The sequence below is a fragment of the Gorilla gorilla genome, chromosome 11 (assembly GCF_029281585.2).
Source record: "Gorilla gorilla gorilla isolate KB3781 chromosome 11, NHGRI_mGorGor1-v2.1_pri, whole genome shotgun sequence".
Lineage (NCBI taxonomy): Eukaryota > Metazoa > Chordata > Mammalia > Primates > Hominidae > Gorilla > Gorilla gorilla.
In genome coordinates this window covers 102,943,589-102,968,115 of record NC_073235.2, presented here as the reverse complement: position 1 = coordinate 102,968,115, position 24,527 = coordinate 102,943,589, and the positions used below count along the sequence as shown (strand labels likewise).

General features: G+C 39.1%; 1 protein-coding gene across 4 annotated transcripts in view; it reads left to right on the top strand.

The window, feature by feature from the left end:
* KCTD18 (potassium channel tetramerization domain containing 18) overlaps positions 1–20,003 on the top strand; it is a 30,894-nt gene extending 10,891 nt beyond the window's left edge. For 3 of the 4 annotated variants that reach the window (XM_055379356.2, XM_031008700.3, XM_031008699.3), the window contains exons 2-7: positions 1,867–2,101; positions 4,006–4,217; positions 9,879–10,072; positions 11,116–11,210; positions 15,686–15,788; positions 18,345–20,003. In XM_055379356.2, the coding sequence (XP_055235331.1) occupies positions 1,942–2,101; positions 4,006–4,217; positions 9,879–10,072; positions 11,116–11,210; positions 15,686–15,788; positions 18,345–18,861 (1,281 nt within the window). In that variant the 5' untranslated portion in view covers positions 1,867–1,941 and the 3' untranslated portion in view covers positions 18,862–20,003. Of the gene's footprint in view, positions 1–1,866; positions 2,102–4,005; positions 4,218–9,878; positions 10,073–11,115; positions 11,211–15,685; positions 15,789–18,344 lie in introns of those variants that run through there. The other variant, XM_055379359.2, reaches the window with a different exon arrangement.
* The last annotated feature ends 4,524 nt before the right edge of the window (positions 20,004–24,527 follow it).

Genomic DNA, 24,527 nt, shown 5'->3' with positions numbered 1-24,527 from the left:
GATTCTAACTTGGGGGGCAGAAGGATACGTGGGACGGTCATGCAAGAAATTAGGTTTGCTGAAGGCCTTGAAGAATAGATAGGATTCCAGGTAGCCAGTAATGAGGCAGAGGGAACAAGTTCCATCCCATGCCTCAGAGGTGGCTCTCACACATGGATCTTTGGAGTGCTGCTTCCGGGACTTCTAGGCAGTGCGAGATGTCACATCCATAAGTGGTTTTGGAAGGCTGGACCTTTGGCCCGTAATGGTTTCTGTTGCTGACCGTGTTCTACACACATGGTCTTCCTCAGATTTTAATGGTCTCCTTCCATTTTATTGGAGACTAGCTGGCATCTACAAAACGATCTTAGTTGTTCACTGAGTAAAAGTGAATTGACATGGATGTAGTTGAGCCTTTCGGCAGCCATTTTAAACTTGCTATGAAATGTGTGGATACTGCAGATTCTCAATAATTGGGAGTACCTTTTTCATCACAGTATTGTTTTAGGTGGGAAAACACCACAGTGTCACCTGTGGTTCTGTGATCTCCGGAATGGATTAAAAAAATCCAACCCTTCAACCTTCCCTGGGCTGGGTGCAGTGGCTCACTCCTGTAATCTCAGCACTTTGGGAGGCCGAGGTGGGTGGATCACCTGAGGTCAGGAGTTGGAGACCAGACTGACCAATATGGTGGAACGCCGTCTCTACTAAAATTACAAAAATTAGCCTGGCATGATGGTGTATACCTGTGGTCCCAGCTACTCAGGAGGCTGAGGCAGGAGAATTGCTTGAACCCTGGAGTGAGCCGAGATGGCGCCACTTTACTCCACCCTGGGCTACAGAGTGAGACTCCATCTCAAAAAACAAACAAGCAAACAAACAAAAACCCCCAAAAACTTCCCTAAAGCTTCATCCATTTCACAGAGAAGAAGCTGGATGATTTGGAGGTGTTATTTGTAGTTCTAGACTAGTCTGGTTACTGGTCTACATAGAATTCTGATCTCAGGCTGGGCGTGGTGGCTCATGCCTGTATACTCAGCACTTTGGAAGGCCAAGACAGGAGGATTGCTTGAGCCCAGGAGTTCAAGACTAGCCTGGGCAACACAGCGAGACCCTGTCTCATTTTTTAAAAATTTAAAAAAATTAAAAGAAGAATTGTAATCTCAGTTGATAAATTATATATTCCTTAGTTACCTAACTTAAGGATTATAGTTATCATTGTTAATAATTCCTGCTCCTTTATTTCCTTACATTTCCAGAGTCAATATTAAGTCCCTCAGTAGACACCTTATGGTTAAATTTATATCATTATGCATAATATTTATAATTTATTGAATAGTTACCATGAGCCAGATTCTGCTCTTTTGCTGTTTTATATGTTCTTTTAATTATTCCTCTTATAGTCGTTTGAGCTGGGCATCATCACTGCCTCCATTTTATAGAAGAGGAAGATAAGTAATTTGCCCAAGATCCTAGAGCTGGTGAGGGGAAGAGCCTAGCAGCTCAATTCTATGCTGTCCACTGATCTCTGCAGTCTAGAGGCTCCCTCAGACTTATCATGGTTAAAAAGATATGTGAATACTGAAGATCATAAGCAGGACTCTCCTTTGTTTGCTATGTGACAGAGAGTGCATTACCATGTTTAAACAGTCATTTCAACCGCAATGATTGGGTTGTTAGTCGTTTATTATCTTTTACAAATCCTCTTAGCCAATATTTTCCAACTTCTTAGCATATCTCGAAATTCTCTTATATTATATAAAATCCTTCAATTCAATAATGCCAGTACTGAGGAATTTATTTTCAGTCATGTTAAAGTATATTTATTATATAATCTATTTAGTGTCTTGTTGGAAATGGCAGGGATGACTGTCCTTTGTTTTACAGAGGGAGACCAAGACATCATTGTTTTGAAGTTTCTGAAAGTGTTGGGAGGCAAAAATCCAGGTGCCTGGGGGAGAAATGGAAGGCCACAAGGCAGAAGAAGAGGTGCTAGATGTTCTCCGACTGAACGTGGGTGGCTGTATTTACACAGCCCGGCGGGAGTCCTTGTGCCGCTTCAAGGACTCCATGTTGGCATCTATGTTCAGTGGTCGCTTTCCTCTAAAAACAGATGAGTCAGGTAAATGTCTAAAGTCTGAAAGCATGATCTGAATATTTATTAACACAAGAGTCCAGTTTAAGTTCCCTTTGATTTTCCTAATTACAGCGAAATGTACTAGATGAATATACTAATTACTGAGATCATTAGGACTCTATGGAGATTCATTAAGTACATGGAGAAATTAAATACTACTTCTGAAAATCTGTGATAATGTTAAAAGTTGACAAAGAAGTAAGAGTTCATAAAGGCTGGTCATAACCTAATTATGGGGATTAACTGTATTTTGAAACTTGTTACTTTCATGCAGCTTTGGGTGATGATATTGATGCTGATTAAATATATTTGCTTCTCTCTGTGTTCTTCAAATTGGAAAATGTTTTGTCTGGAGAAAGCAGCTGCCCTCCTTATTGCTAACAGAGCAGCCATCGTCATTGTAGAATTAGTGTTGGGCTCGCCACCTAGCCTAGCTGTGTAGTCTTGCTGTGTGTCCGATGTGCATGTCTGAGAAAAAGTCTGTGCAGTGATACCGTCAGAGGCAAAGGGGCAGCGGACTGAAAACTGGGTTTCAGAACTGTAAATCACACAGGTAGGGTTCTGGGGCTGCTCTCTGCTTCCAGTGCTCTGGGACTCACTGAACCTGCTACTGGTTGTAAAGAAAGTTCATCAATACAAATGAAGTTTTTTGCCCTGCGTATGAGCCCCAGACCCACTCTTGGTTCTGTGTTAGAGGAGAATGATTGAGGAGTCTTGAACGTGAGGGACTTTTTTACTGTTAATAACTCTGGTGTTAGGAGGTTGCTTTGCTGGTTAAATGGCAGTTGAAAGAATGGGAAAAAAAATCACCAGTGGCTGGTGCCCAGGGCTTGGTTTCTACCTGGGCAGAAAGGTTGTTGGGGCAAAGATGGTAAGCAGGGATTGAGTTTTCTTCTCTGCCCCTAAATTTTACCTTCTTAATCCCTTCTTTTGTGAGGAATTACTGACTAGCCTCATGTAGAGGTTTTTCTGTTTTTTTTTTTTTTAATTCTGCTAAATTGTCTAAGAAAAATATTTTATTATAAAGTAGTACCAGCATAGCGTTTCTTCTTTTTTAAAGTTTGGGTTCTCGTAGTACAAAAGGACTAACCCAGTAATTCGAATCATCTGGCATGCCTGGAGCGAGGAACCCCAGATTTGTAGTGTTGCTGATATGCAAACACTGGACATAGTGATGAGCACCCCACATGCTCTCTTTAGTGAGCACCTCCATATACCTGTTCTAGTCCAGCTGAGATAAGGTTAGGGGTAAACTTCTGTTTCTACCAGCAGTGTGGGGTGCCCTTAGCTTTTGCAGTGGCCATTGTGGGAATATAGTCATTGCATCCAAAGTTCTAAATGGATCTCAGAATATATTTTCCCATATGGTAGTGAGAACGCAAAGGTCCACCACTGACTCATTCAGTTTCTTTGTGTACAAATCAGAAAAGGGTGCCCTTTTATCCAGGAAGATGCAGTTCCATGCCAGGGTGCATGGCTTGGTGAGCAGAGTGTGGGTTTGGTTTTAGCCTCTCTTGCCCGCTTGGCCTAGCATGGTATATATAGTACACCAGTACAACCAAACATGGCAACCCTGGTGATATATATTTGCATTCAAACTTATGTGCAGTATTATAGAACTAGAGGTGATTGTCCCACACAACTCATTCAGATTCTATTTTACAATATCACCTATTTGTAAGCAGAGGGTTGCTGGTATATCATATTTGGTGTTTGAATAACCAAAAGTCTAGCTTAGATTACATAAACCTATTTGAACACTAGATGTTAACTTTCATGTGAGAAAGAAACATTTATAATTGTAGAGGTCCTCAGACCTAGTTTGATTTATTGAAATCTTATTGATCGACAGAATCTCTACAATCATTTTTGAACTGAATGTTTTCTAGGGGCTTGTGTTATTGACCGTGATGGACGTCTATTTAAATACCTTTTGGATTACCTTCATGGAGAAGTTCAGATTCCCACAGATGAGCAAACCCGCATCGCCCTACAGGAAGAGGCTGATTACTTTGGCATCCCTTATCCATACAGCCTGTCTGACCATTTGGCCAATGAAATGGAGACATATTCTTTAAGGTCAAATATAGAACTTAAAAAGGTCTTGGCATTTTTTTAAGTTTTTGAATATATATATTTATGATGCACAAAGCAATATGTACTATTTTGCATAGCCTGTGTTTTCACATTAACCAAACAAGATAGTTTTTATACATTTTGAAGACATGTTTCTTTACTACTACTTCTCATTTTTTAAGGCCAAAATTCTTGGAAAGTATATTGCCACTCAAAGGTTGATTGAGTTTATATTGCTCATTGAAGATTTAACACTTTTTGACGGCTTTTTTACAGAACTCCTGAAATTCTTTTTTTTTTTTTTTTTTTTTTTTTTTGAGGCAGAGTCTCGCTCTGTCCCCCAGGCTGGAGTGCAGTGGCGGGATTTTGGCTCACTGCAAGCTCCGCCTCCTGGGTTCACACCATTCTCCTGCCTCAGCCTCCCCAGTAGCTGGGACTACAGGCGCCTGCCACTATGTCTGGCTAATTTTTTGTATTTTTAGTAGAGACGGGGGTTTCACCGTGTTAGCCAGGATGGTCTCGATCTGCTGACCTCGTGATCCGCCCATCTGGGCCTCCCAAAGTGCCGGGATTACAGGCGTGAGCCACTGCGCCCGGCCAATTCTTTTTAAATTAAGAGAAATACTATACTATGTGAGGGCATAGTGGTATTATTTTATTTACTAAAATGATTTTTGAAAAGAATGATCCGGATGAATAATAAAGCATCTTACTTGATTTAGTAAGTGTAGTAGTTTGTTACTAATTTAAAACATTAGTTTGGCTAATTCACTTTGAGATCAGTAAATATCTTTTTAAGATGCTTCTATTTTAAATTGCATTTTAAAGATCTTTACATGATTTGAAAATCCTAATTATCTGTTTTTGTCTTATTGAAAGTATTATATGTGTTATTAATTAGCACTTTTGAGCATCTAAGAAAAATATTTTTCTTAGAAAATTGTTAATAGTGAAAACTGATCTGAACTTGTTTGAATTCTTTGATTTGGAAGTCAGCATTTAGGAAGCAAGCTGATGGATGGTTGGTTATTAGGAGTGTGGCATGAAGAGAAAGTTGATTTGGTTCCAGATCCCCTTTAGGAATTTAAATAGTTATATGGGTTCTGCTACTGAAGTTATTCATAAACTATATTTTCGAACGATAGTCTTTCCCTGCTGTTGCCACATCTGCAGAATGAGGCCTGACTAGAAGGTTGGGAGGGTTAATGCTCATCTTCAGAAGTCTCAGCTCTGTAGTCTTTTATTCCTGGTTTTTATTCAAAAAGGACACAGCATGCCCACATTCATGCTGTCAGCCAACACATGTTTGTTTCAAGTGCCTGTGACATGTATGGCACTGTACAAGGGGCTGCATGGGACACCAAGAAATACAACATGTAGTTCTTTGCCCTTGAAGTTTATAGTATAGTTGGGAATTCTTGTAGATGTATGTGTAAGTAAAATTCCAAACCAATATAGGAGTTAGATAGCAATATTAAATGAAAGTGCAAGACGTGGTAGGGCCCCATTTTCATTCACTGAGTCAGTAAATACTAAGCATCTCGTTTGTGTCAGGCACTATTCCAGACACTTGGGATATAACAGTGAACACAATATAGTACCAGTCCAGAGTACTTACAGCAGTAAAGCTGTTCCTCCCAGGGAAGGCCCTGGCAGCTTCACTGGGTGAAACCCTTCTGCTCTCTGCCCTGGAGCATCTTGTGGTCTCACTGGTGGCACTTCTTTTTTTTTTTTTTTTTTTCTTTTGAGATGGAGTCTCGCTCTTGTTGCCCAGGCTGGAGTGCAATTGCATAATCTCAGCTTACCGCAACCTCTACCTCCCGGGTTCAAGCGATTCTCCTGCCTCAGCCTCCCGAGTAGCTGGGATTACAGGCATGTGCCACCATGCCTGGCTAATTTTGTATTTTTAGTAGAGACAGGGTTTCTCCATGTTGGTCAGGCTGGTCTCGAACTCCCAACCTCAGGTGATCTGCCCGCCTCAGCCTCCCAAAGTGCTGGGGTTATAGGTGTGAGCCCCTGCACCCGGTCCTGATGGCCCTTCTTACACAGGGTGCTGGTGGCTTATTCAGTGTCTGTCTTCTGCATTAGCTATAAACTCTAGGAGGACTGGGACCCTGTCTTACCATTGTTCATTGTTATATCTTCAGGACCTTAGAGCTCAGCTCAGAGTAGGAACTTAATATTCAAATGAATGAATGAATAGGTTGATAAGTGCCAAATGAGTTCAGGCAGCATATATGGAGTTTAGATATTGAGGTTACATATTCATATCTTTCTGTGTAAAAGTAAAATCAATCTGGTTAGTCCATGATTAGAATTTGGAGCTAAAAATAAGGACCAACCATGGGGTTAGTCAGTAGAAGGTGAATGGAAGATTGTGTAAAATGGGAAATTTTGGGGAAATTACTCTAAAGGGAAAAGAAAAAGGTCTACATTTTAGTTATTATATGAAGATTTCTTTTTTTTCCTTTTTTTTAAATTTATTATTATTATACTTTAAGTTTTAGGGTACACGTGCACAATGTGCAGGTTAGTTACATATGTATACATGTGCCATGCTAGTGCACTGCACCCACTAACTCGTCATCTAGCATTAGGTATATCTCCCAATGCTATCCCTCCTCCCTCCCCCCACCCCACAACAGTCCCCAGAGTGTGATGTTCCCCTTCCTGTGTCCATGTGTTCTCATTGTTCAGTTCCCACCTATGGGTAAGAATATGCAGTGTTTGGTTTTTTGTTCTTGCAATAGTTTACTGAGAATGATGATTTCCAATTTCATCCATGTCCCTGCAAAGGACATGAACTCATCATTTTTTATGGCTGCATAGTATTCCATGGTGTATATGTGCCACATTTTCTTAATCCAGTCTATCATTGTTGGACATTTGGGTTGGTTCCAAGTCTTTGCTATTGTGAATAATGCCACAATAAACATACGTGTGCATGTGTCTTTATAGCAGCATGATTTATAGTCCTTTGGGTATATACCCAGTAATGGGATGGCTGGGTCAAATGGTATTTCTAGTTCTAGATCCCTGAGGAATCGCCACACTGACTTCCACAATGGTTGAACTAGTTTACAGTCCCACCAACAGTGTAAAAGTGTTCCTATTTCTCCACATCCTCTCCAGCACCTGTTGTTTCCTGACTTTTTAATGATTGCCATTCTAACTGGTGTGAGATGATATCTCATTGTGGTTTTGATTTGCATTTCTCTGATGGCCAGTGATGGTGAGCATTTTTTCATGTGTTTTTTGGCTGCATAAATGTCTTCTTTTGAGAAGTGTCTGTTCATGTCCTTCGCCCACTTTTTGATGGGGTTGTTTGTTTTTTTCTTGTAAATTTGTTTGAGTTCATTGTAGATTCTGAATATTAGCCCTTTGTCAGATGAGTAGGTTGCGAAAATTTTCTCCCATTTTGTAGGTTGCCTGTTCACTCTGATGGTAGTTTCTTTTGCTGTGCAGAAGCTCTTTAGTTTAATTAGATCCCATTTGTCAATTTTGGCTTTTGTTGCCATTGCTTTTGGTGTTTTAGACATGAAGTCCTTGCCCATGCCTATGTCCTGAATGGTAATGCCTAGGTTTTCTTCCAGGGTTTTTATGGTTTTAGGTCTAACGTTTAAGTCTTTAATCCATCTTGAATTGATTTTTGTATAAGGTGTAAGGAAGGGATCCAGTTTCAGCTTTCTACATATGGCTAGCCAGTTTTCCCAGCACCATTTATTAAATAGGGAATGCTTTCTCCATTGCTTGTTTTTCTCAGGTTTGTCAAAGATCAGATAATTGTAGATATGTCGCGTTATTTCTGAGGGCTCTGTTCTGTTCCATTGATCTATATCTCTGTTTTGGTACCAGTACCATGCTGTTTTGGTTACTGTAGCCTTGTAGTGTAGTTTGAAGTCAGGTAGCGTGATGCCTCCAGCTTTGTTCTTTTGGCTCAGGATTGACTTGGCGATGCGGGCTCTTTTTTGGTTCCATATGAACTTTAAAGTAGTTTTTTCCAATTCTGTGAAGAAAGTCACTGGTAGCTTGATGGGGATGGCATTGAATCTGTAAATTACCTTGGGCAGTATGGCCATTTTCACGATATTGATTCTTCCTACCCATGAGTATGGAATGTTCTTCCATTTGTTTGTATCCTCTTTTATTTCCTTGAGCAGTGGTTTGTAGTTCTCCTTGAAGAGGTCCTTCACATCCCTTGTAAGTTGGATTCCTAGGTATTTTATTCTGTTTGAAGCAATTGTGAATGGGAGTTCACTCATGATTTGGCTCTCTGTTTGTCTGTTGTTGGTGTATAAGAATGCTTGTGATTTTTGTACATTGATTTTGTATCCTGAGACTTTGCTGAAGTTGCTTATCAGCTTAAGGAGATTTTGGGCTGAGATAATGGGGTTTTCTAGATATACAGTCATGTCGTCTGCAAACAGGGACAATTTGACTTCCTCTTTTCCTAATTGAATACCCTTTATTTTCTTCTCCTGCCTAATTGCCCTGGCCAGAACTTCCAACACTATGTTGAATAGGAGTGATGAGAGAGGGCATCCCTGTCTTGTGCCAGTTTTCAAAGGGAATGCTTCCAGTTTTTGCCCATTCAGTATGATATTGGCTGTGGGTTTGTCATAGATGGCTCTTATTATTTTGAGATACATCCCATCAATACCTAATTTATTGAGAGTTTTTAGCATGAAGAGTTGTTGAATTTTGTCAAAGGCCTTTTCTGCATCTATGGAGATAATCATGTGGTTTTTGTCTTTGGTTCTGTTTATATGCTGGATTACATTTATTGATTTGCGTATATTGAACCAGCCTTGCATCCCAGGGATGAAGCCCACTTGATCATGGTGGATAAGCTTTTTGATGTGCTGCAGGATTCGGTTTGCCAGTATTTTATTGAGGATTTTTGCATCAATGTTCATCAAGGATATTGGTCTAAAATTCTCTTTTTTGGTTGTGTCTCTGCCCGGCTTTGGTATCAGGATGATGCTGGCCTCTTAAAATGAGTTGGGGAGGATTCCCTCTTTTTCTGTTGATTGGAATAGTTTCAGAAGGAATGGTACCAGTTCCTCCTTGTACCTCTGGTAGAATTCGGCTGTGAATCCACCTGGTCCTGGACTCTTTTTGGTTGGTAAGCTATTGATAATTGCCACAATTTCAGCTCCTGTTATTGGTCTATTCAGAGATTCAACTTCTTCCTGGTTTAGTCTTGGGAGAGTGTATGTGTCGAGGAATTTATCCATTTCTTCTAGATTTTCTAGTTTATTTGCATAAAGGTGTTTGTAGTATTCTCTGATGGTAGTTTGTATTTCTGTGGGATTGGATTTCAAAATTAAAAGTGATGTTGGCAGTGGAGGAATGATCTTATAAAGATTATAAAATTAAAAATGATGTTGGCAGACTAAAGGAGTAAGAAATAAAATGGAATTTCCATGTGGAAAAGGATTCTGTAGATGAAAAGGTGTTGGGTTTTTGGGGGGTATTTTTTGTGATTGTCCTTCCCGCCCCGATTTAATTCAAAAAAATGTGTGTTTGATTTTTAAAGATGTAAAGACTAAGCTAAAATATATAATCTTTTTATTTCCCTTGTGATCAACTAGAATTTCAGCTTTTACATGAAAGTAATGGAGCATATTCATTTTTATTTTACTCTAGAATTAAATTCAAATTTTATATATACTTTTTGCTTTAGGCTTTAACAGACTTCTGTGATTCATATGGCTTAGTCTGCAATAAACCAACAGTTTGGGTTCTCCACTATCTTAACACATCTGGTGCAAGCTGTGAGAGTAGAATTATTGGTGTATATGCCACAAAAACTGATGGAACAGACGCTATTGAAAAGCAGCTGGGAGGAAGAATTCACAGCAAAAGCATTTTTAAAAGGTATGTCCAAATTTAAATGTGAAAAAGAACAAAATAAAGTCTTGGTCTCTTCTAAGAGGTGTTTCTGAATGAAATGTGCTTGACTAGAAAAGACCATTAACACCTCTCAGGAGACAGAGTGAGCCATCATAGCAGTTGAGATAGGCCTGCTTCATGAGGAAATTATAATTAAGATCATTTCCCATACAGTATGGATAAGCTGCAGGCCATCTGCATGATCTAGTGCAGTGGTTCTCAACTGGGAGTCTGCATCAGAATCCCCTCTCCTGAGAGGCTTAAAAAGAAAAGAAGAGAAAGAAAAAAGAAAAGCCGCATGCCTGGTGTCTTCCTAGACCATAGAAGCATTGGCAGAAGAAGTCAGCAGGCCTACTGAGTGACTCAGGGCTGGCCTGCCTTGGTGTCTTCTTCTGAGAAATGACGAAGCACTTGCTGGTCCCTTCCAGCTTTAGAATTTTATGACTTGAACATGTTAAATTCTTAAGAGTTATTACTTAATATTTTTCCTATAATCTTATTTACACGGGTTAATTCACTTAGCAATTTTTAAAAAAATTCTCTGGCAGATGGGATTGGGTCGAATATTAGTGACTAATGCAGGATCATATAAGCTTGCCTTTTGATATTATTAAATATGTCATCAGTTTCTGAATTCTTTACAGATAGGGATGCTTCTATGTAAGATATGTAAGTGCCTGGTATAATGCTGGTGAAACGTGAATATTTTCTGAGTTCATTGGAGTTCGCTGATTTTTTAAAAAAACTTGATATTAAAGATGTGTTGATTTGTCTACATGGTGCATATTGTGGAATTAATAAAATACTATGATAAAAAGAGATCAAAATATAGGTTAGTGTATTATATAATGTGTACATATGTATCTATGTAAGCATATGTATACTTAAGGATCACAGAACAACTACTCAGTGCTTACATATTTTTTCCCTTAATTAACAAGCTCTTATTAAATGTATATTAGCTGTATGTATATATACACATCCATACCTAGGTAGTATATTTTCATTACTCTTTGCAATATTTCTAGAGAGGCGGGAAATAATGTTCAGTACATTTGGAGCTATTATTCAGTAGCAGAGTTGAAGAAAATGATGGATGCCTTTGATGCTTGGGAAGGAAAAGGTACAGTGCAATTCTTTTATTTCATGGAAGCAGGTGGACTTAAAAAAAAAAAGACAAAGTAAGCTCAAATACTGCATTTCTTTTTTTAGAAAGTATTCTTTTGAGTCTTACAATGTATTTGTCATCTCATGATAACACTGAGGCAGTTTACTTACAAATCTTTAAATCCCATGAGTTGCTAGATATTATTAATAGTTTATAATTCAGTAACTTTAAGTATGCTTCTGTTAGCTAGGCTTATTTAATTTAATTAAATAAGGGTTCATTTAGTACCTACTGTGCACTGGAAAAATACTTCAAATTAAGCATAAAATATGTAATCAAGGAAAGGGAGAGAAAATAATGTTGGAGAAGATGTCTAAAGACCCCTTATAAAATAATTACAATAATCTTTAAATGTACACTTTGAAAACTGGTCATTTTTCTCAAACTACAGAGTGAGAGTTGGTAATAATAATGCTGTTTTATATCCCCGATAAGTAGTTTACATTCAGTATCTCTTAGTCCTAACACAATCCTGTACGCTACTTACCATTCCTATTTTATAGATGAGGAAACTGAGTCTCAGAAGGGCTTTGACACTTTCATAAGGATCACAGAAGGTTACGTGTTCTGTTCTATGCCTAAGCATTTTTTTCTTAATTAACAACCATGTATTGAGTGTCTGTTAGGTGCAAAGTATGATAACAAGTCCTAAAATTGGATCCAAAGATAAATAAGACTTATTCCATCCTCAAATAATCCTAAAAGCTAGTAAAGGCTGACTGCCAGTCACACAATGGATAAAAGATCTGGGCCTGGTGTCATGCACCTATTGTCTCAGTTACTTGGGAGGCTGAGGCAGGAGGATTGCCTGAGCCCAGGAGTTTGAGGGTGGAGTGAGCTGTAATCACACCACTGCACTCCAGCCTGGGTGACAGAGCAAGACATAAAAGGAGAGGAAGAGGCTTTTAAAAACTGCATTGGCTGGGTGCAGTGGCTCATGCCTGTAATCCCAGCACTTTGAGTGGCCGAGGCAGGTGGATCACCTGAGGTCAGGAGTTTGAGACCAGCATGACCAACATGGCGAAACCCCATCTCTACTAAATACAAAAAATTAGCCGGGCATGGTGGCGCATGCCTGTGATCCCAACTACTTGAGAGGCTGAGGTGGGAAAATGGCTTGAACCCGGGAGGCAGAGGTTGCTATAAGCTGAGATTGTACCATTGCACTCCAGCCTGGGCAACAAGAACGAAACTCCGTCTCAAAACAAAACAAAACAAAACACTGTATCAGCTGTTCTTCCTTCAGGTGTCGTGCCAGCTCCAGTCCTTCTTCCTTTCCTCAACTTTGCCCCCCTCACTTTCCTTCCTTTTTCCTTTCCAGTCATACCCCTCGAGAGGCAGGATGACATCTTTCAGCTTTCTATTTTATATTTAATTTACTTTGAGACACTTATGCTCAAGTTGGAGAACAAACTCCATGGTGTTCTCTGTGTCTCTCTTTGTGCCTCTGGACTGGCAAGATGTCCAGGAGCCCACTGCCTTAGAAAGCTGAAGGAGGGCTGGGCACGGTGACTCACACTTGTAATCCCAGCACTTTGGGAGGCCGAGGCAGGTGGATCATGAGGTCATGAGATTGAGACCATCCTGGCCAGCATGGTGAAACCCTGTCTTTACTAAAAATACAAAAATTAGCTGGGTGTGGTGGCACACGCCTGTAGTCCCAGCTACTCAGGAGGCTGAGGTAGGAGAATCGCTTGAACCCAGGAGGCAGAAGTTGCAGTGAGCTGAATTTTTGCAATCAGATCTTGGCGATGACATTGAGCAGTAGGATATAAATAACTCCCACATGCTTAGTGTTCCAATAACGGAACACTAGGCATAAATGTTAACCACAAGACAAAACAAAAAAAGAAACATTAAAAATTATAAATAAAATTTAAAGACTAATAAAAAACTAGGATAAATAATGTTGCATTAACTGGACAAAGTATATCCTTAATAGAGAGAAAGTTTATTAAAATTGATTAGAAAGGCAACCACTACTACAAAAAAAAAAATTACAAGGTTCATGACCATAAAATTCCCAGAAAAAGAAATAAACATGTGGCAGGCGGTTCAGCTTCATTCCTTATCAATGAAATATACATTTAATAAAAACAATTTTTTATATGCCAGATGAGTAAAGATCTCTTATTCATTCCTGGTAGTAAAAATTGATGTAACTTTTGGAAAATAACTTGTTAGGTCACATCAGTGCATCAAAATTGTTCATATTCTTTGACCCAGTAATTTTACTTCTTGGAATCTATCTTATCTATCTTAAGGACATAAACATAGACCAAGGCTTAGGAACAGAAATGTTCTCTGGCATTTTTCATAATAGGGACAAAATAAAAACACTTTAAATGTCTAATGATTGAGGGTTAAATATATTTTGGCACATCCACAGAATGGAATATAATAAAGCGATTGAAGTTATTTTAAATAACTTTTTGCATAGATGAATGCCCATGATAAGAAATGATAAAAAGCAGGAAATAAATGTAAAATATATCATATGACTAGAAAAAAGACTGGAATGAAACATATTAGTCTGTCCTGAGCCAGTGATTCCTGGTCTTCTGATTAGGAGTGACTTTGATTCCCTTATATATACTTTTCTATATTTTCCAGGTTTTGTACAAGGGATGTGAATTACTTTATAGGCAGGAAAAAAAAGAAAGTTTTTAAACAAATTGTGGTGTATCCATACAGTGGAATACTACTCACCGATAAAAGAAATGATCATTGCTACATACAGCAACATGGATGAATCTTAAAGCATCATGCTAAAGAAGCCAGACACAAAAGGTTGCATTTTGTATGATCCCATTTATATGACATTTCAGAAAAGGCAAAACTAAGGATGTGGAGGGGACATTGATTGCTAAGGGGTATGAGGAAACTTTTTGGGGTGATAGAAGTGGTCTACATCTTGATTATGACTGTGGATACATAACTATATCCATTTGTCAAAACTCATTGAAATGTGTACCTGAAAAGGGTGAATTTTATTTTACGTAAATTATATCTTAATAAATCTGACTTTTAGAAAAAGCAAATTTAATGGACCAGATTTGGGAATGTTTTTATAGTATGTGTAGGTTTTAGAGTGTGATCAAGCAGTTCCAGAAAGTTAATTGTTTTAAAATGAGGATCATAGAGTTATTTGAGTATCAGATATGTCTATCATTATAATGATTTATGTGCCCAGCTTGCTAAATTGTTATTGTTACCAGAAGTTTAATAAGAAGACAACACCAAATCCATTATTGGGACTTAGATTACTCCAAGCAATTTTTATTCAACATAATTCCTTGAGCTTTTTTCATGTGTATATATTTATGCTTCTTTTCTAAAAAAAAATTGAGATGGAAATTCACATAACAGAATTAACTAAAGCATACATTTAATTGGTATTTACTACATTCACAATGTTGTGCAATCATTACCTCTCTCCAGTTCTAAACATTTCGTCACCCCAAAAGGAACCCCTAAGCGGTCACTCCCTACTCCACTGTCTCCCACAGCCCCTGGCAACCAGCAGTCTGCTTTCTGTCTCAATGGATTTACCTACTCTTGATAGCTCTACAAATGGAACAATACAAATGTGACCTATTGTGTTTGGTGTTTTTCACTTAGCATAATGTTTTCGAGGCTTCAAGAATAAATACATTTTTCAGCTTTTAATAAAAAACATAACAGATTTAAAAATTAAAATGAATTTGAATGGCATTTTGCCTAACTCACTAGCTCAGATTCTTGTTGGAAAAGGTGGTTATCGGGTGGTGATGTCTCATATTTGTACAGTGGTTGCCATTTTCAGAGTAGTTCACAAAGTTCCCCTGATTTGATGTTACAGCAACCCAGTGAAGTAGACAAGGCAAGTGTTACAACCCACCCCCTATACAATACTTATACTGCTCCCTACGACTACTGGGAATAAAGGTACTTGACAGTTTTTGAGTGCTTAGTCTGTGCTAGACCCTGTTCTAAGCACTTTGCATTTATTAACTCATTTAATCATCACAATGGTCCTCCAAGGTACATACTATTATTGTCATCATTTCACAGCTGAGAAAATTCAGGCCCAGAAAAGTAACTTTCCCAAGTTGACATGACTAGTGAGTGAGAGATGGAGATTGAGAGCCACACAGGCTTTGCTGGAGCCTGAGCCCTCACTCTCAGCTGCCCTGAGTATGCATCATAACCTGCTGAATCTTCTCAGCTAATCAGTGGCAAAGCTGGTGGCCAGCTCTTCCTGACCCAGGTCGTGAGCTGCGTTGCTCCCTGGCTCCTCGTGTGAGTGCTTCCTGTTCATGTTGTGCACACCTCCCTTTGCCAGACGGGAGGCATGAACCTCAGACTCTGGCAGGTCTTAGGCGAAACAGTGTTGCTCAGCATTTTGCAGTGGATGGTAGCTGTCTTAATTATGTCTTTTTACCTTCCAGGTGTTAGCTACTGGCGGGTGCCTCATGAGCTGATAGAGTGTTGGACTCTAGAAGAACGGCCTTTACTTGGAAGCCTGCGTCACATGGCTCCAATTCGAAAGAGGTTATCTATGCTGTGTTGTTTATTTGTTTTGTTTTTTTAATCGCTGACATTTTTACTGCCTTTGTGAAGGGAAAATGAATAATAATTCTTGACCTTACTAAGCTTATTAATCACCGATTTGAATATTCTGTCTTACCATCAAAATATAGATCTTGATAAATATAAAGTTACCAAAACTATGTAAAAAGTGGCTATAATTCTTTGTAACTGCATGTGTAACATGTTCTTATTGAGAGAGTGATTCTAAAATTACTAGTGGACACAGTGGGCATGCTGTGGTAAATATTTTTGCTCCACAGAAGTGAAATCCCAGGCTTTATTGGCAATAGTAAAAAAAAATCTATTTAGACTTAATACTTGAAATTTCTTGTGGCTTATTCTGAGTTCCTTTCTGTTTCCTATTGCCACAAATAGCACTTTTATTAAATGGTATTTTCCTGTGTTCCATGAAATTATTAGCATTAAATTCACTCCACAGCTGTGTCTTTCACTGTGTTTTAAATACATTTAAAATCACATTTTGTTTTTACAGTGTCTGGGTTTTATTCATGGCCTTCAGATGTTCTGATTTCTTGATCACATGTTCTACAATTTAATTGAATGCCCGTATGGAATTTCAGACTACTTTCTTACATTTGCCCTCTGGGTCTTTCACTGAAATGCAGAGATGCTTATTCAGTTTTTAGTAGTTAACCATCACTTGTCAAAACAGATCTTATTTCTTAAAAGCCATAATTTTATTATCATTTATTTTACCTTTTGAGCCTACAGTTAGCAAATATATTTTGAGTCAAGAGCAGTGGTTCTCAACTAGGGGTGATTTTGCCTTCCAGGGGATATTTGACAATGTTTGGCAACATTTTTAGTTGACACACTGTGGGGTGAGAGTTGCTACTGGCATTTAGAAGGTAGAGGCCAAGGGTGCTGCTAAACATCCTACAGTGCACAGGGCAGCCCCCCAGAACAAAGAATTATGTGACCAAAATGGTAATAGTGCCAAGGTTGAGAAACCTCAGTGTGGAGTCTGGTGGAAGATGTAGACAGAAAACATAGCAGGCAGGCAGGAGTGGTTTATGGAGACCCTCCTCTGTGTTAGTTATCTTTCCTCTACAAGTTTACGAAGCATTATTTTTGATGCATCAACAGGATAACGATGACGATGACTGAGAAGCACTTGTAAGGTCCCAAGGAGCCATCTGGTCACCAGGGAAAATGTTCAGTAGGGATTTAGGGTTGAATATATTATATTTGCATTCTTTGCTACAGATGGCAATTTTCAAATAACCACGTTATTATGATCCCATTTCCAAGAATGGGAGTTGAATAAGTTGTAATCACCTCTAACGACACACTGATGCTATGCAGACTTGCAAGAGAGCAGGGTGAGAGGATTGCAGTCACCTTTCATGCTTGGGGTGGTCCTCAGGAAGTGAAGCTGAAGGAGCAGGCAAGGTTTTGACGATGATTGTTTGACAGTTTTAAGGTCATTTAAAAAAATGTTCCCCCGTAGGCTTTTTATAATGAATGGTAAACTCAGTTCTGGAATCTTTGAAGGTTTGTCCATGACTGTTCTAGCAGTCCCCAAAATGGGTTCCAAAGAATGCAAATTTTACTGGCCATCAAAGGTTTCACTATAGAATGATTGGGAAATACAGATATCTTTAGTATAGGCCTTTCATAATCTTTAATATGTTAACATGAATTTTAAAGCTTCAAGAGGAAAAAAAGATATGCAGCAGTTTATTAGTTTTGCATTGCTATAAAGGACTATCAGGCTGGGTAATTTATAAAGAAAAGAGGTTTATTTTGACTCATGGTTCTGCAGTCTGTACAAGAAGGTTAGGGCCAGCATATGCTTCTGGTGAGGCCTCAGGAAGCTTACAATCATGGCAGAAGGTGAAGGGAAGCAGATATGTCACATGGTGAGAGACAGCAAGAGATGCCAGGCTTTTAAACAGCCAGCTCCCACGTGAACGAATAGAGTGAGAACTCACTCATTACCACGGGAGAGGGCACAAAGCCATTCATGAGGGATCCTCCCCCATGACCCAAACACCTCTGTCAGGCTCCACCTCCAACATTGGGGATCACATTTCAACATGAGCTTCGGGGGGGACATGCAGCCAAACTATATCAAGCAATATTTCTAATATTTATTTGATTGTGAAATCTTTTTTTTTTCTTTACTAAATCTCTTTAAACTGCAGTTCTGGGAAAAACAATTTGTGATATTTCTGGTTATCCCGTAGGTCACATCATGATACTTGGGAACAGGGTGATATATTGTATTCTTATGTAAAGTGCCAAATTTTAATTTGCTAGTATTAATATTATGTGTGAGTTTACATAATTCGTATTCAAATTAAGACCAATCTTTTGTAAACTTGCTTATTGACCTTGGTGGGAGATGAGAGATGAGGTAGGTGCCCATAAACCTCTTGACTCTTTAATTCTTGACCAAAACCTTTCTGTTAATGCTGAAGGTAAACTTGGGAGATGTTTTCATGAGTTACTAAAACTATACATGTGGAAAATGACACGCTTCTGTATTTCTAGGCGACTGATTACGTTCAATGAAGTGGACGAAAGTGTGAACTATAAGACTGGTCCTAAGCCAGTTAGATTTTTGGGCCCTTCCACAAGTACCCAAATTAAAGTCAAGAACTCGGCCTCAGTCACGGTGTCTCCAGCCAGTGCCAACCAGACGTCGGCTGGGGTGACAGCAAACCGGTTTCAAAGTGGTAGCCGCAGAAAGGCAGCTCAGCGCTCTGCACCTTCCAGAGCCACGGCCCTGGTGGGCACGGGGGCACCTGGGCATCCTCAGGCTTCCCCTGGGGCTGCGAGCACTGAAAATGGAGGCACGCACTTACCTCCAGCTAAGGTGCTACTCTCCGACAAGAAGCCTACACCCCAGCGGGTGATAAAGCTGAAGAGGACTCCGCTGTGCGCCACCGCGCCTTCCCTGCCCTCCCCCACGGCCACGAGGCAGGCCAACTCCCTCAAGCCGCTTCCCGGCGAAGCTGCCCGTGCCTTGGGAGTGCGGACTGAGAACGGGAAGAACAAGGGAAACTGATGAAAGGGGTGGACTTGAAATTTCCCGTTCATCTCCCAAAGCTTTCAACCCGTTCGACGCAAAGAAGTGACACTTTCTTAATGCAGCAGAGGGGAAGCTTAGGTTTATGTTGAGGATTCTGTTCCTGGAATTGTGTGAGCTAGGAATGGAGGAGGGGAGACTTTCAATGGTTAAGGCTCCATTTCTCATTTTCCCAACTTTTATATGATTATTTGTCTATGGACAGTTTGAATTTCTGGTTTTCAATTTATTTTTTAATGATTAATTCACATTAAGGTAACAAGACAGTACAACAAATAATCTCTAGAGAGGTCCACTTTGTTGCTGAAGTAAACGTTACTTGTTGCAACCCGAGGATGGGCATGAGGTTTGGCCTTAGGTATTCCTGTCTGGGAAAATGGAGGGGGTGATATTAGTGGTTCCCTGTACTATATCACAGCCAAGAGAGATTAGAGAGAGAAAATGTAGATCAAGGTGAGCTGCCTACAAATTACTCTGTCTCCAAAGGCAACATGAAAAGAAATGATGGGGAGGAAAAAAACCCATAGATTGAATTAGCACTTTGACTCTCACTTAATTCAACGATTTTCTTTCCTAGATTGGCTTTTCTTACTCTTTTCTGTTAGTAGATTTATTTATAAACACCACAAGAAGATCTCTTGGGATCAGAATTATATGTCTTTGAAGTAAATTGTTAAAATATCCTATTTTAATTTGAATAGTGAAGTTTTGAAAATACTTTGAAAAAGTAAAAGTTTAACTTTTTAACTAAAGTTAGTATTTGTTTTTCAGAAATGACCACTGAAGATTCATTCTGATTATACAATATGATTTTTATGCATAAAATTTCCATGTAACTTGAATTTAATATTTTTAAACAGAATATTTTGACTAATCCTCTATTTTTTCATGACTATTCAGTTGTGTGTGTTTATTCGTAAATGTTATGTTTCGTAATTGGATCACATATTTCTACTTTCAGTGAGAGTATGCCTTCACCATGTTAAAAAATAAGCTCATAAAACAGGGTACTTTTTATTCAAATGCTTATCATTGTACTTGCATTGCTTTGAAAGAGTAAAGTAAGTATACTCAAAACATTACGTTTTACAAAATCAAATAAAACTTTTCCATAAAAAGTAGTATTTTCTGTGTCTGTACTTTTTAAAGCCGTGGAGCCCTGTAGTAGTTTGAAAACTTATTAGTTTATTTAGGTTATCCATTTTCACTTACAAAATTGCTTTCTTGTGCAGATAAAGTATGAAATAATTAAATCAATTTTGGATAACTATCCATCTACTAGCAACTTTTTAGATAGGCTGCTTACTTTGCTAGAAAAAGTGATTATTTAATTGAAGATCCATGATGACTGTCCTGTGGAATATATAAAATATTCAGTTACTTTTGAAAATGCTATTGTAGAGAATCCAGGCATTGTGGAAATCAAAGACCATAGTGAATTTTCAGAACTACCAATGTGGACATTATTAGTATTGCTTGATTTAGGACATTTTGAGTTGCTGGACAGGAAACATGTTGACAATTAATCATGGGTGATTCCGTTGACATCCTCCATTTCTTTGCCTCAAGTAGTTTAAGGGAAATCCATTTAGCACACTTAGTCTTTGTAAGAGGAGTGACTTTGGATAACTACTGAAGGCCGGGGCAGCTGCAGTAGGGAAGGGGAAGATGCACCCTTATGGATATCAGGAGTCAAAGTCAAATTCAGCATGCTCGAGTAACATAAACATTACTTGGGTGTGGTTCCCTGGGGGCTAGCTTCACTTTACATGGAAAAACATTTTTCTTAATACCAGACTGTGCAAACCCTAAAAGAGTTGGTAATTCATCATAACCCATTGGTCTTCCTGGAAAAAAAAAATGAAAGCTTTATATATAAATAGTGATTTGAGAAGTAGGTTTATACAGCTGGATCAGGAGACATTTAGAAATACTTAATGATAGTAGGATATTTAAGTATTGTCGTATATTTAAAAAAAGTTTAGTGACTATACACTTTCACATAATCTGTGTCAAAAACAGGTTTGCCCTGATTTAAACTGGTTAGTTGTTTCATGGATAGCCTAAGGCTGACAGTGGAGACCTAATGAAGGATTTGTTTTGTTAATAATGCCTTATGTTAGAATTTAGGAAGTATTTTCACATATGTGATTTCATTGCTTTTTATATTTCTTTCAAATTTTTCAAATTTTTAATTTTTGTAGTGATAGGTCTTGCTCTGTCGCCCAGGCTAGAATGCAGTGGCACGATCTTGGATTACTGCAGCCTCCAACTCCTGGGCTCAAGCAATCCTCCTGCCTCAGCCTCCGGAGTAACTTGCTGGGACTACAGGCATGCACTCCATACCCGGCTAATTAAAAAAATTTTTTTTGTAAAGATGAGGTCTCACTTTGTTGCCCAGGGTGGTCTCAAACTCCTGGCTTCAAGCCATCCTCCCACCTTGGTCTCCCAAAGTGTTGAGATTAAAGACAAAGAAAATGAGTTTCAGAAAAGTTAAGGCTACACAATAGGGAATGTACACATTTTAGCCCCATTATCTGATTTCTGCAGAACCACACAGCATCACTGAAAAGCTAGAGGGAGGAAGTAAATGTAAGTGGGAATTTCCTCAATATTTGAAGTTTTTGAGCAGGAAAATATTAGATTATGTGTCTGTCTCCTACTAAACAGGGACTGTTGTTTCTGTCCCTCTAGAGTCTGGTACACAGCAGGCCTTTAATAAATTTCTGAACAGTTGAGGGCCACCTCCTGTCTCCAAATTATTTTAGAAAATGTATCTGATAGCAATATTCAGAGGGTATGGAAACTGCTTTTTGATCTTGCAGAGTTTATACTGTCAGGGGAACAAAGGAGGTGCTTTTGAAAGTTCCTTGATACAGTGAATATTGCTGATGACCACAATTACTATTGGTAATGACCATAACAGTTACATAACTTGTCGAGTTGTTTGAAGTAATTTAGAAATATGTATCACCAGATCCCAGAGAGGTCCGTGGCTGATGCTTCCTGACTTTCCAGAGAGGAAGGCAGAGGTCTGGCCTCCCTGCTCCTAATTCAGTACATCTCCTGTGCTGATGTAAGTTCTTTTTCATTCACAGACTGAATCCCATTGCTTCCTTAGCAAGTGCTAACATTAAAGAAAAATTGTCGATTCACTTTCCAGTCCGTGGTTAAATACAGTATAATGACTGATCAGCTGTATCTTGACTTTTACAGCAGGAATTAACATACAAGCGTGTTTGGCTTTACCTGAGAAATTGTTCATAGAAAACCTTTGATTTAAACGCATTTTGAATGTGCACAAGGCCTGTGGTGGCAAGTTGTTCGGTAAAGGGAAGAATGCTGACATTTATATGAGTATGAGATCATCTTAGATAGGATTATCTTACATCTGCAGGCCCTTTAATAGCTTTGATCTGTATTTGGTAGGATGTTGGTTGGAGACTAAATAGAAAGTATGAACTTGGTAAAACATAGGGAAAGAGCTTCTATTATAGCAAATGAAAAGTATTTTCAAATGACTTACATGTGTGTATTTGAAAGTAACCAGGAACTTTTTAATTATGAAAAATTCTGTCTTTTCCATATGCTGAAACTCTTCCTTGAAAACTATCAACAAGTTGCTGATTCCCCAGTCAGGAAACAGTGAGTGGATGAGTGGTTCTTTGTTGAGGGCGGCAGTTAGTATGCAGGGTTTCAAGCGTGTAGGACCCCAAAAAAGAAACATCATAAATAGCTAACAGGAAAAAAAAATTGCTTTCCAGCTCTTTCCAGAATTTCATATTTCAATTTGATTGGTGGTGCAGTCTCAAAGCGACCATTTTCACTTATATTCTTGTCAGCCTCATAAGAGATACATGGTTTACATTGTTAGAGAAAAGCTAATTTTTCTTTGTTCAATTGTGTTGCCTCAGACAGCCCATACATGTTTTATATTTGCTAGCTAAATGGCTTCTGATGTAGGCTGTGGCTAAGACAAATAGAATTTTACACTAACTGTCAGTCAGTATTCTGCCCTGCTTGTTTATTTAGCAGCTTTTCATTTTATCATGTTGTTTCTCATGCTTTTCATTTGCTTCTTCCACCCTAAAACCCTCATTGCCTTAGTAAAATTCTGCTGAGCTCCAGGTATGAAATGGGGGGCCTGGGGCTTAGAAGAGAAACTTGTTTCAAACAGACAGCATGTGTGAATGTTGTTTCAAACAAACATCATTAGAATATTTGCTAATGATGGGAAAAGGCAAACTGCCTTCTGCCAAGATTTCTTAAAATTTTGAATAGTTTTGTTTTAATAGCAGCTCTTTCAAGAATCTATTCTCTAATTTCTTGATGTGGAAGACCTGGGGATTCAGTTTCTATGTATGTGACACTAGTAGTCCAGGGACATCAGAAATCGTACATTTAGACCCAGCTAATCTACCAAAAATTTGTATTTTTAGTAGAGACGGGTTTCGCCTTGCTGGCCAGGCTGATCTTGAACTCCTGACCTCAGGTGATCCACCCACCTTGTCCTCCCAAAGTTCAGACAGTCTGGAGTTGGTCACCGAGGCTGAACCAGCCAAGAACCCAGCATAGCTGGAGGAATCAGGGAAACATGTCCTGGCTCATCTACTCAACTTTTGTCCCCTTTCTCCAAACCCCTGTACCCTCTAGATCAGGGTTTCTCAACAGTGGCTTTATCGACATTTTAGACCAAATAATTCTTTATTGTTAGGATTATACTGTGCATTACAAGATGTTGAGCAGCATCCCTGGCTAGCACTCCTGCCCCAGTCGTGACAATCAAAAATATCTCCAGACCTATCCAAATGTCCCCTGGGGTCAGGGGGTGCATCGATTATCTCCAGTTGAGAACCATTGGTCTAACTGGGTGACTTAACTTGAGCAGATTAACTGCCTCTCCTAATTGGGGGCTGTGGATCAGTAAGAAAACATTGCAGCTGTCAATCACAGGCAGGAGTAGAGCCATGGGAATTGAGGGGTAGGGTGATTAACAAGGAAGGATGTCTCAGGCCTGCTGATTTAAAAAATCCATCCTTTAAGCTCCCAATTACATTTCTGATTTTGGCATAAAATTTGAAATATTTTCATTTGCTGTTCTGACCAAGCAACTACCTAATAAAAGCTAAGATGTGCTCTTCTAATTGTTTATAAACTTATTTAATACACTAACCGTATGACGCAGGTTGGTATTACTATCATCCCCATTTTACAGATGGAGAAACTGAAGCACAGAGGGGTTAGATGAGCTGCCTAACTGCTAGCAGAAGGCAAAGCTAGGATTCACATCCATGTCATCTTACTCCAGAGTCCAGGCCCCTAAGCACAACACTAGGTCTGCTCTTATAGGAGCTTGTTACTCCCATTCCCAGAGATGAGCTAGATAGGATTAAAGTCTTCTGTATGCTGCATAGCTATTTATTCTATGGATCAAACACTTTTTTTTTTTTTTTTGAGACAGTCTCACTCTGTCGCCCAGGCTGGAGTGCAGTGGCGCAATCTTGGCTCACTGCAACCTCCGCCTCATGGGTTCAAGCGATTCTCCTGCCTCAGCCTCCCAAGTAGCTGGGATTACTGGGGCCCGCCACCACACCCAGCTAATTTTTGTAATTTTAGTAGAGACAGGTTTCGCCATGCTGGCCAGG